This window comes from Melospiza melodia, chromosome 1, assembly GCF_035770615.1.
Source record: "Melospiza melodia melodia isolate bMelMel2 chromosome 1, bMelMel2.pri, whole genome shotgun sequence".
In the NCBI taxonomy this organism is placed as follows: domain Eukaryota; kingdom Metazoa; phylum Chordata; class Aves; order Passeriformes; family Passerellidae; genus Melospiza; species Melospiza melodia.
Window position 1 is genome coordinate 30,954,842 of NC_086194.1, and position 16,762 is coordinate 30,971,603.

Below are 16,762 nucleotides of genomic sequence, written 5' to 3' on the forward strand. Positions count from 1 at the left end.
CATTTAACTTTTCTAACTCAGAATTTTAGTATCCAGACTGCATATTCTTATGATAGCTTGTCCTTGACAAGAATCTGCTTAGACCATGGAAGCGAGTGATTTTGTTGAGTCCTTCAAATGGTCTATTGACGTGTTAAGAGTTTACAATTTGCAGTTTTTACTCCCCACATAAATGAATCCAACAAAATGAACTCTGTCTGCATTTCTAAAAGACTTAAATGTCATGCCTGCATTGACCTCCAATAGGACAAGCAGAAGTGCATATGGTACACTAGATTTCCATCTTTTACTTATTCTTTTTAAAATGGATTGCCGAAGTTTGGCCCTTGGAGTTTGCATTCTGAGCTAACCAGAGTATTTTGGTGAAATGACTTAATATAAAGTTACATTGTGTTTGGTGGAGATACAGTATTTAACTAATTTTTTCCTTCCAAATAATGTGTAAAAGTCTCTTGAACATGTAAGATTTTTGGACTAATAATCTGAGCCTCAGATGGCTGAGTATGAGGAGCTCTGCAGAGGATGCCTTCTCCTACACTACAGAAAGTAGTACTTCCTCTCATGACAGAGACATATTACTGATTAACCACACTGTGTTGGAAAGACAAGCAGAGTCTGTAAAAGGCCAAGTAAAATAATGTTTAGATAAACATAAAGTTTGAAAGTTTTTCTCCTTTCCCTCTCTCCCTCTTGAGATAAAAAAACAACCAATCCTCCCCCCCTTCCAAAAAACAAAAAGCAAAAAACCCAGCCCCTGTTTCTGAGCCACATGATGCAGTTTCTGTGTGGTTGTTCAGAAATCTCTGCCCACAATATTTCTTTCATCCAGCAGTTGACAGAAAACACTCTTCAGCTTGAAGCTTCTCTGCTGACATGAGTGCTATGTGCTAGGAGTGTGCTTACAAAATTTACAAATTGAACTTAAAGTCAAGGATTCGTTTACCTTGTCCACTAAATAATTTGGGGGAGGAATTATTATCCAAGAGATAATAATTCAATATTTCTGGTTCTTTTATACAAGCCCTCCTGCCCTGAAAATCCCCCACATTTTGATAGAGAAGGTTTGATCAATATACATCTATTTGTACGTGATAAACATGCCTTAAGTGGCTTTTGCTGTGTGTCAGCTGATTCATATTAAAAAGCAACCACCTGAAGTGGTCAATTCCCCAAACTGGAGACAGACCCTGTCTGTAGATCAGCATGAATCTTATCCTATGTGACTTCTGTAATGAGTGCAAAAAATGTGTTTTTGGGAATCCCAAGGAGTTCCATAACTTACTGTAAGAGTGAAATTGGTTACATGAGCCTGTGGTTTGTGCACACTTAGAGGAACAAGAACATAAACACAGCTGAGACGTGTACAACATGTGCGGATAGTTACTGCTGGTCACCTCGGTGACAGCTAATTTGTGACCTCTGTGTCTGCTGCAGGGCTGCCCACCATACCTCACTGGATCAAAGCTCTCCACCCCTGAGTGGGGCCTCGCCACCATACAAATATACTTTACCAGGAGCACAGGATGCTAAGGATGATTTTCCACTTCGTAAAACGGGTGAGTTAGCGTCGTTTATTCGAGCCCCTTGCCCAGCAATTCTCCCACCCTTTCTTTTAGCCAGGCTGTCCCTCAGCAAGGTATATATCATATTCCATAAGTTCAAGATGATGCCATGAGTAAGTTCAAAGATCCAGACTGCAGGCTTTAGTTCTGATAAATTTTGTTTCTAAACAGATCATCATTTCATGGATCTTTATTTTCGTTGCCTTTCTTCTGGCTTTAGTAACTGTGTCTGCCCTGCTTGGTAGATGAAGTATCTATCTCAGATGGTATTCTGCTTTTAGACAATGTCTTCCAAGGCATTTTGAGGGGAAATAATGGAAAGAGGAGGAATTGGATTAATGTTGTATTTTGTGTCATTGATTGGCAGCATTTGTATGTGTATCACAGAATATTCTGAGCTGGAAGAGACCCAGAAGGATCATGGAGTCCCACACTTCAATGAATAGTTCATATGGGGGTCAAACCTGTGACCTTGCCATTACCAACACTGCGCTGTGTCCATTTTGCATCTCTTCTGACACATAGAAAATGTTCTTTTGAAAGTTTTAGAGTATTTTAGAAGATCTAAAAATTGAATATATTATCTTCACAGCAGGTGAAATGTAGACTTAGCTTTTTCTGCACTATAAAGGAAGCTAGAATGGCAGTGGAGTCCATGTGGCTGTTGCCTCAGGACCTTGGTGCACTGCCTGGTATCCAGGAATGCAGGGAGACACTCAGAGGAGGCGGGGAAAGGAAAAGAAAACATTAGATCGCTTATTGCATGAGTCTGCTGTTGAGTGATATAGTTACGTTCAGAGAGAAAGTCTGACCCCCTACTGTGCTAACAGCCTTTGAATGCGATTTTGCCACTGGGAGATTGAAAACTAACTGCAAAACTGACTTGAAAAGAAGTGGCATTTGGAACCAGAAGATATTCAGAGAGACAATCCAGCCTGTATCTAATACTTTTGGGCAGACTCTCTAAGCTCATATTATATCCCCAAATATTTTCAAAGGAATGGAAGCATGAAAAGCAAAATGCTAATTTATTCTAGCTGAATTACCCTTTGTACAATATGGTGGCAATATAACAAGATTCTATAAAATTTTGTTCAGGCTGTTCAACATAATAGGCCCTTATGTGGTTCTCCGTTTAATACCACCATACAACATATATTTTCTATGCCAATAGATTATACATTTTCATTTTTTGAACAAAAGGATGCATTTTGCATCTTCTAAATGCTATGAATTCATCTACATGTATTTGAAATGCAAGCTTTAATTTTTCTTCCATGTCTGTGTATCTTAAACATTATGATTGATATTTATGATGTGTCAGCCTGTTGATCTGTAAAACAAAACATTTTCAGACTTTGTAACAGTAAAGTTCTCGTGCAGCTGCTAATACTTTTATATCTCTGTGGGGGTTTCAAAATATTCCTTAATTCAATTCCCATTGTCTGCATAAGAGGACTATAATATAATTAAATCCAGATGTTTTCTATATGTTATTCCAAATATTTGGGCATGCAGTGCATCAGTTCCAAAATTGAACAAAGAACATGATGACTCTCTGAAAAGATATCTACTGAATAAATAGACAAATACTAATATAATCATTAATATAAACGTTTCTATGACATTGACATAGTGATTCTGATAGGCAAATATAATGAAGTGTACAGCATGTTGTATGTTACCCGCAGAGGATATTTGATATCTCTCCATATCCGTGAAAATAGCAACTGTTAATATCCTGTTTACACATCCAGTCTCTCTGTGTGCTAGAGATGTTTAATTCCAGTCTTAGCAACATCCCCACAAAGTTTTCAATGATTGTTCATCAGGCTGAGTGTAAAAGCAACAGGAACCAAATCGACACAAGTCAAATGACCCCAAACTGCTCTGGGTGGCTCTAGGCCATCCTCCAGGCAGAGGGGACATTGTGGAGCCTGTGCCATCCTCACGGGACCTTACTAGACAAAGGTGTCCCACGAACACTCATGTATATGGACAGGCTGTAAGCCTGCAGAAATCTGACCTTTGCCATGAGGGGTGAACCTCTTTTCCTTCCCTTCAGGCTATGAACTCTTATTGCCACTGGCTCCTGGCAAACCCTCTGTGGTGCTGAACCTGCGTGAAGTCAGCAATTCATATGAAAGCAGACCCCACATTCCTTTCAGCCTTAAGAAAGGAATACCTGTTGTGACTTTTAATTACAGCTTTGTTTTGCTTTTTAGGTTACTTTTTTTTTTTTTTTAATCTTTATAATACAAGATACAGAGGTATATTTTTCTTCTCCAACGTTGTTAAAATGCTCTTGTAAGATAACTCTGATTGAATCAGGTACTCTGAGATCAGATTTAATGGAAAACAAGGCTGAATGATTCTTCCCTGACATCCTAATGTGTTTTTCAGTGCTAAGGGAACACCAAGTGTCACACAGGCATAGTAAATCATGAATTTTGCTTGTTTACTTTCTTGTTCAGTAATCCACTTAATCTTTGCTTAATTAGTCCTGAAGTGACATCTCCATTTTAATCTTCTAAAAATTAATTCCGAAGGAATGGTACAAAGGAAAATATTTTCTGCAGCTTTTACACTTCTGGTGTCTAGAATGGTGGAATGCTTAGATAACTAGGAGAAGATTTAAGAGTCTTGCTCTGTCAGTGTTTAGGTACCAGAGTTAACATCCTAGTGCAGTGACTGTGGTTACTCAACAAGTCTCCTTTCTGTTCCTTTCTGTACAAGATGCAGCAGAGGTTGTCAGCAGTGGGCTTCAGAAAGTTTAGCTGCATGGAGGATTGGGACTGTCCTAGGGGCTAGAGGCCAGGGTATGCAACTCTTTGCACAGCTGCATTCAGATGCTTGGTGTTGACAGACTTTGAAAAGAGTAGAGCAAGGGGAGCTATTGCTTCACTGGATAGATAAATACACCATGAGAAGCTACACATCTGTAGCTATGAGCAGAATTTAGTGTAAACAGGATAAGATCAAATCTTCAAAATCCCCAAAACTTGCACCATGGTTACTAGTTGTAATGTGTTTTTTGCAGAGCACCCAAAAGCTTGAGCAGCACATGGCTCATTAACTTTCAATGAGACTAATGTGTCTAAATTACCCAGAGAGGTCTGAAAATACCTCCCTATTACTGAACACTTCTGAAATTCATACTGACTGTTTTAAGAGCTCTGATGGGAGCCATGTACTTTTGAAAATCTGATCATTTAATAAGGGGAACTTTTGCTTGTTGAGCTCCTCTATTCTGTTACTATCTGTCCAGGAAAATATTATCCTCTTTATGAGGATACACACCAAAAAATATGGGTTTGGTAGGGTAGAAGAGCTTTTCAAAGAATTCTTTTTTCTATTTTTTCTTTTACCTTTTCAAAATGCAGAAATTCTGGCAAATGGCCCAAAAATTTGGGCCCTTTCTCCAGTCTTAAAAATTTCATTTTTTGTATGCAAGTGTTGATACAAACCAGCAAAAGCCAATAAGTTCCAGCAAGGGTTAGCTCTCTGGCCGAAGCTGTATACTTTTTTAAATGATGCTGTAGATGGAATTTCTGCGTTTTGTTTCTTTTTTTTGGAAGAAATTCCTGGGGACATCATCATATCAAGTATGAACTGGTTTTTCTTTCCTGAGTTTAGCGCAATCATGGAAGAATGGGAATGTCAATCAGTATTTCTATTTATTTTGATTTTGTGCCAGTTGAATCTTTCTTTGCAGATGGAGTTGTAGGCTTACAACTTGCATTGTGCTTAGGGATCTGAAGATCTCTCTCAGTGTAACAATTTGAGAAGATGTTTGTAGCTCACTTTCCAAAAATTGGAAGCATATTCAATGGAAACATAGCATAGGGGTTTTTTTAAATAACAAATAGTACGAGGTTCTTCCTTGGATGGGAGAAGTTGTGCAATTCCATACAGGAAAAAAGAGGAGATGAAGGATTGTTTAATATTGTGATGAAAGAGAGGAAGAAGTTTGCCCTGCACAGCCGTGAAGATCACTCTGTAAAACCCATATTAAATTAAACTGATTAGGCAGTAGAATAACAGTGCAGCTCTTGTGTAACTGAGAATGAAAGATTCCTGAGTGAGAACTCAGCAGACGTAATATTTAAGAAAAGAAATTAATTAGAATATTTCCTTACTGTTCTTTGTGCACTTAGTGACTCAGTAATTTACTGTGGCAGTTGAAGATCAGAAGAAAAGCATTTTGTGTGTGAAGGTTTTTCTCCTTCCCCCTTTTGTGCCACCAAATTTTACTTCTGTTTGCATTTTCTAGGAAAAACATTCTTTTGTGATGTAGCAGTATATGAAAAAAGCTGGATTTCTTTTGGTTTTTATTTTTAAAAAAACAACCTTGGAGTATCCCAAACCCTCAATTACCATGTCTGCCAAAATGAGGAAGTCCATCTCAGTGGAGAGAAGTGCTATTTTTCTCTGAATTTATGAGCAAGAACAATAAATGGGAGAGGCACTTTGTTTATTGAAGCAGGGAAATGAGGCAAACATATGATTCTCCTAATTTTATCCCATTTTCCAGGGATGCTAAGCATTCCTGCCTGTCCAGACTCCATGTTTTCCTGGGCTGGTGAACCATCTCGACAAATTTGGAATAGATAATGTGCTCAGGAGAAACCAGTACTTATCCCAGTGAGAAGGAGGAAAGGTACCCTAAACTTGACTCCTCTTCACCAAACATTTTCAGCCTTCCCAAATTCAGTATCAATAACTTCAGAGCATGTAATTAGTAGTAGGAATTTTTAGACAGAGAAAAAGCTTCCAGTTGCAATTGCAGAGTGAATTGTAGGCAAAGCTCCCGGATTCACATAATGAACAGTCCAAGCTGGTGTCCAGGCCCTGGGAGCCAGCAGCTCCAAGGAAATGTGATGTGGTTGTAGCTACAGTGTGGGCCTGCTCTTGTCTCCAGCCCATCAGAGCAGGGGCTGAGGAAGGATGTCCTCTCATTCTGATTGAGCTCAAGTTAGAGGAGAATTTATTTGAGATATCTTAAAACTAAATAAAAACGAGTGCTAGGGTGGGCTTAATGACACTGTCAAAGAGAATAGAACGAGTGTAGGTATGTTTTGGTATCATGAAGGCTGCCAGGGCCTGCACCAGGGTTCAACAGGAGTCATCACCAGAATGATTCTCATGGAGACCATCATAGTTTTTCCATCAGTGGAAGGTTATTCCTCTAGTGCATTTTATTTAACACTCATTTTCAATTGCAGAAAGTGTGAGTGAGTAAAAAAATTGCTTAGTTTCCAGATTCAATGTCTTTCATTTTTAGCAGATATCCCACTCTGTGTATATATGTCATGTTCTGTTTTGCCAGTAATTATTCTACAACACTACCAACCCTTTTTCAAATGAAACTAATGAAACAATCTTGATCAAAATACTGTCTTAGTTCTTTTACTGACCAGTATATAACCAAAATTGAATTATGAAGTTCTGCTTCATGTGAGTACATAAAAACTTTCTTACACTGTGTATGTTTTCAAAACTGCTTTGTAAATTAGCATTAAGAAATGCCTTACATAACTTTTTGATAAGCAAGTAATCAGATACTAGACACCTTTTTGACTTTGAACCTAAAGAAACCCCTTCAATAAGCAACAGGGAGCAGTCCTAAAATCTAAAGCATTTTAAGAGCATAATGTCCATTGAAAACAAAGTGGAATGTTTTTAATGGGTATTTCAAAGCTTATTCCCTCTGGATAAATAAGTTACAAAATACTGCATATAAAATTTGAGACTCTTTGAAGTCTGTAGAAACTGTCCTGTTTGATTTCAGTGGGGCTAGGGATTTTCTTCCACTGTATCTAGAGCAGGGACAGTTGAAAACCTTTAGAAAAGTAAACAAGAACATCTAAAGATGAAAAACAGAGAAGTGAAAAGTGGAAATCACATGGTATGGGATCATCCAAAATAGAAGATATCAGTTAGCAAACACTGCACTTCTCCAAAATCCTGCAAAACATAGTTTCACTGAAAAATCTATTCAAACCCACAACTCTAATTAAGGGGTTTAGCTGCCAAATAACATGTTGTGGCTAAAGCCAAGTGAGTATTACAGAGCCATTCATGAGCAAAGGCATAAGCTTTGTACTTTGCTTTTGATTTTCTCATGGGAAAGTAATATAAATGAGAGTGATACCTCCCTGTTGGCTTTAACTGTTAGAAATGCAAAGCATGCTGAAATTGTACATAATTCTCTTCCAAAGGAAAGGAAATAGCATTTCAATGGTTTTCCTCAGTGTCTCGTTGAGTTATGGTGGTGCACAATTATTCTTGTTAAATTACTCTACCAGATGGAAGGTTACATTGTGTATTTAGCTAATTAAGTTGTAGGGGACTGGAATTATATCCCAGAGCATAAAGAATCTATCTAAAAGTAAATTTATTTTAATTCTGTGTGTTTGTGAAGGTGTAGTATGGATGTCCAACTAAGACTTCAAACGTGGGGATTTTCTTCTCACTTTGCTGAACATGAGGAGGTGCTTTCACAAAGTTGGCCTTGCCTACAGAAGTTCAAGAAGACAAACGTGTCTTGAATGTCCAAACAGCTTTGGAGCCAATTTAATCTTAATTTTTTTTCAGTGGGGCTGAATTGCCTTCCTGCTTTTGAGATGAACTTGGCCAATGGTTTTCATCTGCTAGGAGAGCAAGATATACTGAGTTTTGGTTGCTTTTGTTTTCTTGGCACCCTGTTGCCTTTGGACAACTCCAGATTCAGCAGTCTATACCTAACCAGCTCACATTTACTGATGACACTGATGCCCTCTTAAACTGGGGGAGGAGATGATGGTGTTTCATCATGAATTTCTGAAGGTTGATGAAATATTGGACTGTACTTTTTGCCTGATGTCAGTGAGTTATCATTGCTGGATAGCTTCCTAGATTAAAATCTGTGGGATTTAAGCACCTTGTGAATTAGTTCCTTCTTTTATGGCGCTTGAGGAAAAATATAATCGTGAACATGATTATTCTATAAAAATAGATTATGTATCTAGGGGTCAAATGGTGACCATGGCAAAAGCCTTGACTTTGTGGGCTAGGGGATTGTCTGTGACAGTTCTTCACTGAACAGAATATTTTTTCTTGGGATTCAGTGGATTTGGGAGGAGGATTTAGACTGAAGAGTGGGATTTGCTATATTTGCAGAAAGTAGGATATTGTATTCCCATCACTTCTTCCCAGCTAGAACTGACTGGTGTAGATGGCCAGAAGAAAGGGTAAGAATTACCAGTGGGGACCTAACTGGAAGGACTGCCAGTCATGCATATCTTAATTTATTTATTGAATTACTATGATTCAAATGAGAGATACCCTCTATTCAAGCATCTTCTTTTCTCCTCTACATCTCCTGAGAACTCAGATGAGTAGGCTCCAGAAAGTGCTATAAAGGTGTAATGAAATTACAGAATTTGATGAAGTGGAGAGAAGATGAAAATTAATTTTAAACTATCCTTATTCCTTAATTCTATGGTTCAAGCTAGTATAGTAGTATTTCCTTTTTAATCCCCTACTTATTATTGGAAAAGGATATTATTTTACCTTTAAGAAGATTAAGATGAACCTGACATAGTAGTGAAATGTCATGGTTTCAGCAGACTTGAGATGTAACAAGGATTCATAAGGCCCAGTAAAACCATGGCCTTCTTGAAACTGCTGTAGAACCCTGTGGTGCAAATGCAAGGAGATGATCTTTCTTTGCTAAAAACCCAGATTTATTAAAAATTCTTTTGAGAGATCTGTTCTTTCGCCTTATAGGTTACACAAAGAACATATATCAACAGGAAATAATACATCATACTGTTCAGATATTCAAGATCTCCAATTTTGGCTAAATCCAAGCAGTACAATAAGTAATTTCTACATCTAACTCAATAAATTATGCTAGAAAGATAATGTTTGTTAGCGTGGATAATGAAACAAATATTTTATGTTTCATACAGAACGCAGTGAATAACAAAGAAAAGTTAGATATTTAAAGTAGCTTCAGGGACTATTTAATTTTTGAACTTGCTTTAGAAAATTAATGAAAATTTTCTGATCTTGTTAAATTAGTTTCCTTAGCCTAAAGAGAGCAGAAGGGCTGCAAGATCCCCTCTAATCTAATTAGTTCTTTTACCATGTGTTTCACTAAACCTGTTTTTTTATTTAGGGCATGGATATTTACCTTAGTTTGAAAAAATAAAGCATTCTACCTTTTACAGAAGTAAAATAAAGCAAAGGACTAAAGGGCTTCACATATGACCAGTGCTCCCAATAAAGTGAATGGTTGTACAGGAAACAGTTTCAGTGGATCCTGAAAACACATTAGGTGATGCAAGCCAGAAAAACAAAGCATCTCCATCCTGTACTGCTGTATCTGGTTCTCCTGCCTTGTTGGGACCACCCAGGTCCATGTAATTCTTGGAAGAGCTTTAGAGGGCATGTGTAAATAGCTTTCACTCTCATTAATCTAATTTAAAACTCCCTCAGAAGTGGCATTTTCAATAACCAGAATTGAGAAGTCATTGAACCCACAGAATTATACTGCATGCAAATTTCTACCATCTTCTAGTCTGTCATCCAGTGGGGAGAATGTCCACGTGTTACATTGTCCAATATTGTCTTCCAGTGGGATGTGGCCTTCTACAGCAAATGTCGGTCAGTCATGTATGAAGGCAAAGAGGCTCATTTTGCCAATGCTTTATATAACCATGTGGAGGTGGCTGAAGCACTCTGTGGCTGCCTACAGGAAGCCAGAGCAGCAATCAGAAACTTCATCCAGAGCAGAGAATGGTTACATGATTGTGAGAACCATGTGCTGTAAAGGCTGTGGACCACCAGGTCTCTCAGGACTCATTCACAACTCTTCACAAAGCAGCTGAGGAAGCTGGAAACAGCTTTTGTCCCTGACCCTCTCTCTGCCTCTCTGGCTTTCTCCAGGCTTTGGTTGCAACCATAGTTTTGCTGAAGGTTATGTTCATGTTTATCCTTTCTGGTGGTGCTTAGGGCTACCTTTTGTATTTGATTCTGCCTCTCAGCTGTAGGGGAAACTGGGAATTTTTCCTTAGCCCACAGCTTTCAGACCAGCTTCTTAGGAGCCTAAGATATGACTGTTCTGGTTGGTTTTGTTGCAGTATTAATGTGGGATTTGACTTTTTCCTTGGTCTCCAGGTCCTGGCATAGCATAGGCAGGTAGGCTGCTTTATTATTTAGTTTTATTGCCAGGGTGACTGGGAACCCACAGCACCCAGGAACCTGTTTAGCTATGCAATGGACCTGACAAAATGAGGATCTCTTCACAGTGTGTTTTTTTCCAATTCTTCCCCTCCTGCTTCAGGATAAATCAGAACAGAAATTTCCAAGTTATCTCATGATGCACATGCAGTATCTTCTTGAAAATATTCAATTGCCAGAGTGCTAGAAAGAAACTTGAGAAAGGATAAACCAGTAGTGATGGCAATACCACCATTTTGCTCACCAGTGTCATCTTAATGTTTGTTTTGGAGTTCTGATGGCCTGTACCCACACATCATCATTTTGTGCTGTAACTTTGAGCTATCTTAGGCATGGAGTGTTATGGTTGTGTGTTGTACAGCACAAAATCCTTGTCTATACGTGGGTCTCTAGACAATAGTATTAAAAAAAAGCAACCTATGTGGTGTGAATAAACAGATTTCTTGACTCTGTATTCATTACTCATACTTGTTAGATATGAGCCAGAAAAAAACTCCTGCATGGAGTACAGTGTAGAATATATTCAAATCAGTACATATGACTCTTCACAGCTTAAAAAAACTATAGCTAAAGAAATAGAGAATACCTGTGAAGATTTGCTTGAAGATCTTGAAGTCTTTTGTTTTTAATTTTTTTATGGTGACCTCATTATGTTAGGGAAGTTCAGGTTGCTGTTTTAAAAAGGATCTTAGTGGTAACAGTTGATGCCTGGGCAGCGGTGGACAATTTATCTTTCTCAAGGAGGATGTCAGTATTGATGCTGTTGCTCATGCTGGTGTTGGAATCTTTTTAGCCAAATTTAGCATCATTTTCCTCGACTGCCCCACAGCTTTTCTAAGCCAGCCTGTTTGTGAGGAAAAGGAAATGCTTTCACTTTAGAGCCTTTAGGAATCTGGACAAAAGCTCACTTTCTGTTCTTCAGGCTTCTATATAGGGCTTTAGCCTCAAGATGAGGACCTGCTTGCTGTGCACCCTCTCCCATCCCCCATTTCCTGCCTGGCTTCATTAAATGCTGATTTGAAGTTGGCACACACTCTTCTGATACAAAAGTACTACTGTGTTCCAGGAACCATCAGAAAGTAGTGCATTATTGTCTTTTACATTCTCTTCATATATGTCTTCTCCCCATGCGTAAAAAGGATTTTCATTCCTTCTTCTTAAATATCTCTGTATGTTTAATAAAAAGAAACAGTGAAGAAGAGCCCTGTCAAGAAAACCTCAGCTCATTTGGGAGCAGTCTGGCCCCAGGCTATATTATTTAATGCTAGAATCTGCAAATTGCTAATATTAAGCAGAGCGGAGTATAGGACGTAATGACTTCACGGAATCATTTTGCTATCTCTTTGCTTGTATCTGAGCATCATGTTTCTTAGCAGAGACTAGTTTGTTTCAACTATCAGTGATAGCTCATGTGATGAAATTATTGTGTACCTACATAGAAGCCTGTATATTGCCCATTTTTAACTGTACAGTTACTTTATTCTTTCTTCTTCTACAAAGCCACTGTAAAATACAAGAAAATTAATGCAGACACTGTTTTACTCCTTCAGCAACAGCCAAAGTTCATAGTTCTGTAGACACAATTACAAGTCATGGCGAAATGTTATGCAACCAATCCTTTGATTGCCTGTGATATCTTCTGCTGTTGTTTAAACTAATCCTTTCTGTATCTTTCATATCTGTTTCCTACTTAGAATAATCTAAAGACCAACATCAGTCCATAATTATCAGCACTAAAAAGAGAATAAGCCAGGTAATAGCAATAAAACTGAACAAGCCATATTACTGCAACATCTCATTATTCCAAATTATGCTACATCTACATAAAAGTCATTTTCAGACTAATCTTTCCTGAAATCCTCTGAAGCAGATCGCTCAAATGAGTACCAGCTGATTCCCATTGAGAACAATGACATGGGCTTTGATGGCCTTCAGAGGAAATAGTGTCTTTTTTTTCTTCGCAACAAAACACTTTCAAATAATCTATGTTCACTTTCTCCAAGTGTAAATTGATTATTATTTGTTCCAAAATGCTAATTATAATAGAAGTGCAAAAATTTGTGGAGCAAAGAGGTTAGCTAAACAGAGAACCAACTAAACCAATATCAGCTGTATACATTTCTTAGTAAGATTTTAGATTCACAGCCCAACCAACCAGATGGTTTCATGCTGCCATGAAAATTTGCCATGCTGTGTTCCTCATCCTCATGGCCACATTCCTGGCCATGTGCTCTTGTTTTTCTCTTGTCTGTGGCATTTGGGCTCCTTGGTCAGATGATTCAATCCACTACAGCTGGAGTCATCAAACACAGCAAACCCACACCATTCCACACCTCCAGCACTTAGAGAGGCCTCTTCTCCTCAGGAAGGTGAGACACAGGATGTCTGCTTTCTGGGGTAGAATTAATCTAGTTTTGAGTTCTGGTTCCCAGTGGGATGGTTAGTGTGTAGCAAGTTAGCCACGTGCATTAATTTTCTTGCTGTGTCAGTGTCTTGGTTCATGGTTGAATCACCATATAGATTCCCTGATGGTCTTTTCAATAATTTTGTGGTATTACTGTATCAAAAAATGGTACTTCTTACTGCTTGAGAAAAATACTCTGCAGCAAGCTAGGGAGTAAATTTTAAGCCTCAAAACTTTTTTTGCATTGACTCTCCATGTGATAGTTTTCCCCATGGAGATGAACATAGTCAGCTGTGGCAATGGATTAATTAGGCTGAGCAAAGGAGCAAATAATGTACAGTAAAAATACTTACAGGGTGGTTAATGCAAAACAGTTATTTTGAACATTACGCCTCTCTAGAACCACTTCTAAGAGCCACTAGTTAAAGTGTTGAGCCAAATACTCATTTGAAACATAAGGCAAATTAATTAATTATAATAATTCTGGGCCATTTGCTACTAAGACTTTCCGAGAGTATTGCAAATACTATGGGAACAATCTAATTAAAAAAAAAAGGTTTGAAAATTTTATTTTCACTTTTTTCACGTTGCTAATGATCATAATTCAGAGTTTAAAGTATAACAGTTTCTAAATGATCTTACATATGTGCTGTGAGGCAGTCGGTGTGTGTATACATGTGCATGCTTATAATTCCAATCCACAGCTCCATATTTGAAGCTTAAAATATTTAATTTTGCCTTTTTAACTGTCAGAAGAGAGTTGAAAATCATAGATGTCTTATTACTGCCCTCATTTAGGAGTGCACTGAAGCACGTAGGATTGCTGTGATGGTCCATACCTCTTGCAGTGAACAATAATTCTGCCCCAGCCTTGGTGGAGCAGGGCAGTTCAGTGTTCTCTACAGTCACACCCCAAGCCAATGCCTCAGCCACTGCTGGGAATCAAGAAACCAGTGTTCAGTTCTTCATTTTTTTCCATTCAACCAGATATCGTCAAATTGCCTAGATTTGTATGTTTTGTCCACTGAAACCAGAATTCATTTTGCTAGCTGTTGAGTCCTAGTAAGTACCATGTTAGGAGCTGCCAGTGTCTCAGGGAGAAAACTCAAGAAAGTCAGAATTTGAAGCAAACACTCTTCAAACATTATATTTGATTTGTATTGTGGAGTTTATTTTATAATTTTAAAACCACTATCCTCCATGCCATTTAATATTAAAATTGATTATTTCCATTTTAAAGTTATTGCTGTTTCTCATGCATCTTCTCAGATGGCTCATAAATTCATAAATCGACTTTAAAATTTGTTTTCTGTTCTTATATGATGGATTCAGATGCAGAATGTGATGGGAATTTGGTAAAAATAGAAAGGGAATTGCTGTGACTGAGGATGAAACATTTACATAGGAGTGAAGAATTTCTCCAGTGAGTGTTGCAGAGGATTTGTATCACATTCATCTGTCACGGATGCACAGACAGAATGTGTGCAGACATATTCTCATTTTTAAAAGTACAGAATAGTAGAAATGGAAATGAGTGTAAGTGCAAAAGGAGTGAGTGCCTTTTCTTTTAAATGTCATCATACCTGGTGTGATCGGTGATGGCAGCATATACTGTAATCATAGCCCATTATCATATTTTATATTTTCAATTTCATTGCAAATGGTATCTGAGATAGTAAACAAGTCATCTGTATTTTATTGTCAGAACCATTCATCCTAACAGTGGTAGTAGGTGATAAAAATAAATTTCTAGTTAATAGGTTTATTATTAAAGATTTCCAATGTAGTTCTAGCCTGTGTATCTTGGTGTGAAATGTATTTAAGGCACAGGGTGTTCAGAGGGCAGCGCAGCACGTGACAAAGGTCAGCGTGTGACAGCAGGGACTGCTGGTCAGAGCAGCTCTGCAGTGAGGTGCAGCCCCCTTGCCTTCCAGTGACCATGCCCAGCCTCCCCACCCCTGAGAAAACAGGTGGGACAGAAGGAAAAAAGGTGTGCATTGTGACATGGTGTGCATTGTGTGAGGGAAGGGACAAGCATTAGAAGTGTAGGATTGAGTTCCTGCCCCACAGTGACCAATGGTGTAATTCTGAATTGAGTGCAGATATAATGCATTTTGGTTTTCTGCTAACTCTTGCTCCTTCTTTGAGGCTGGGTTTAAGTCTGTGCATAGGAGAGAGAGCTGACCCCAGTTTTTGGCTTTCTCTGTTTTGAGATATTGCTTAGCCAACGCTCAGTTCCAGAAAGGGAAATATAAACAAATTCACTTCCACAATTTCCTTTCACTAGCTCTTAGCAGTCTGTTTGATAGCAGTCTGTTTATTTGATGAACAAATCAGTGACTACATGAAACACTTCATTGTGCTAAAAATCCTACAAAATAAAAAGTACAGCAGAGCTGGCCTTCATATGAAAAGACTGTATCCATTAAGGAAACAAAGGTGGAACTTGCCCAAGGTGCATTAAATGTAATTCTAGGTTTTCTGGGAATCAACCCTACTTCTTCATTTTCAGAGCATATATTTTTCTCTGTAAATGTTCTTAGGACACTGTCATAAATCTAGTTGTTTGGTGTGTTACTCAGAAAACACTAAAGTTCTGGGCCTAAAATTGCTGACCAAGAAATGTTCTGCCAGCAGGGCTTGTCGTAATTTATATTTCTCAGAGAAATCAAAAGGCACCAGTGGAGGCTAATCTCTGTTTCTGCAATTAACCTTAATCCAGTTATAGCGTTCCAAGTTCCAATATGTCTCTTCCAAGTTTTCACCTAAAAGAGAGATAAAAATAATGTAAATTAAATTTGCATTCATTTATTATTAATAATACATATGGTAGTAACAATAATTAATGGGCAACTTCAAAGTTGCAATGGAATGAGAAAAATGCTGGGATCCCAAGCACTTCAGCTCTCTTTCCCAGCTTGGAATGTAAGATGAAGTTGAGGAGCAACAGGATGACTGAGAAGGTTGGGCAGTAAAATCTCTGCCTCCAAGCCCTCCTTGTACCAGATGAGGTCCTACAGGGTCAGTGGTGTCTGACACAAGCCAGGAATTGGGAAAATATGTAGTCACATACTTTCTTCTCTTCATTTCCAGCTTCAGAGCCCAATTTGAAGGTACGTTCAAGATTAAAACAAAAGGTGACAGAAAGGAGAAGCAGTCCTTTGCTCAGGAGGAAGGATGGAAGTGTCAGTTCATTCAAGAAGCGTCTTTTCGAGGTGACAGGTGAGTAACGATGGGGAAATTCTGCATCAGATGCCACAGCTCACAGAATAGTGGTGGTACTTCAAAACTGAAACTGTTTGCTAAAGGAAATGAGCATTTGCAGTATTTGGCTTCATCCTGACCATTCTTGCTTTGACTTTGCATTGATACTTAGTGGATTTGTGGCTTTTTCAGGTGATCAGGCCATATCTTTGTGCAATCAACTGTTACTGGTCTATAAGACACATATCTGAATTCACTTGATATATCAGAATTATGTCACACCAAGATGGAATTAAAATACAACTTGAATAAACACATTGGTTTCCCTGTATGTGCAATTCTTGTGACAACTTTACACAGTATG

General features: G+C 38.2%; 1 protein-coding gene across 15 annotated transcripts in view; it reads left to right on the forward strand.

The window, feature by feature from the left end:
* The window catches only part of HDAC9 (histone deacetylase 9), a 454,863-nt gene that overhangs the window by 232,263 nt on the left and 205,838 nt on the right, over positions 1-16,762 (forward strand). For all 15 annotated transcript variants that reach the window (XM_063152662.1, XM_063152693.1, XM_063152671.1 and 12 more), the window contains 2 exons: positions 1,435-1,556; positions 16,288-16,416. In XM_063152662.1, coding sequence (XP_063008732.1) covers positions 1,435-1,556; positions 16,288-16,416 — 251 coding nt within the window. The remainder of the gene's footprint in view (positions 1-1,434; positions 1,557-16,287; positions 16,417-16,762) is intronic.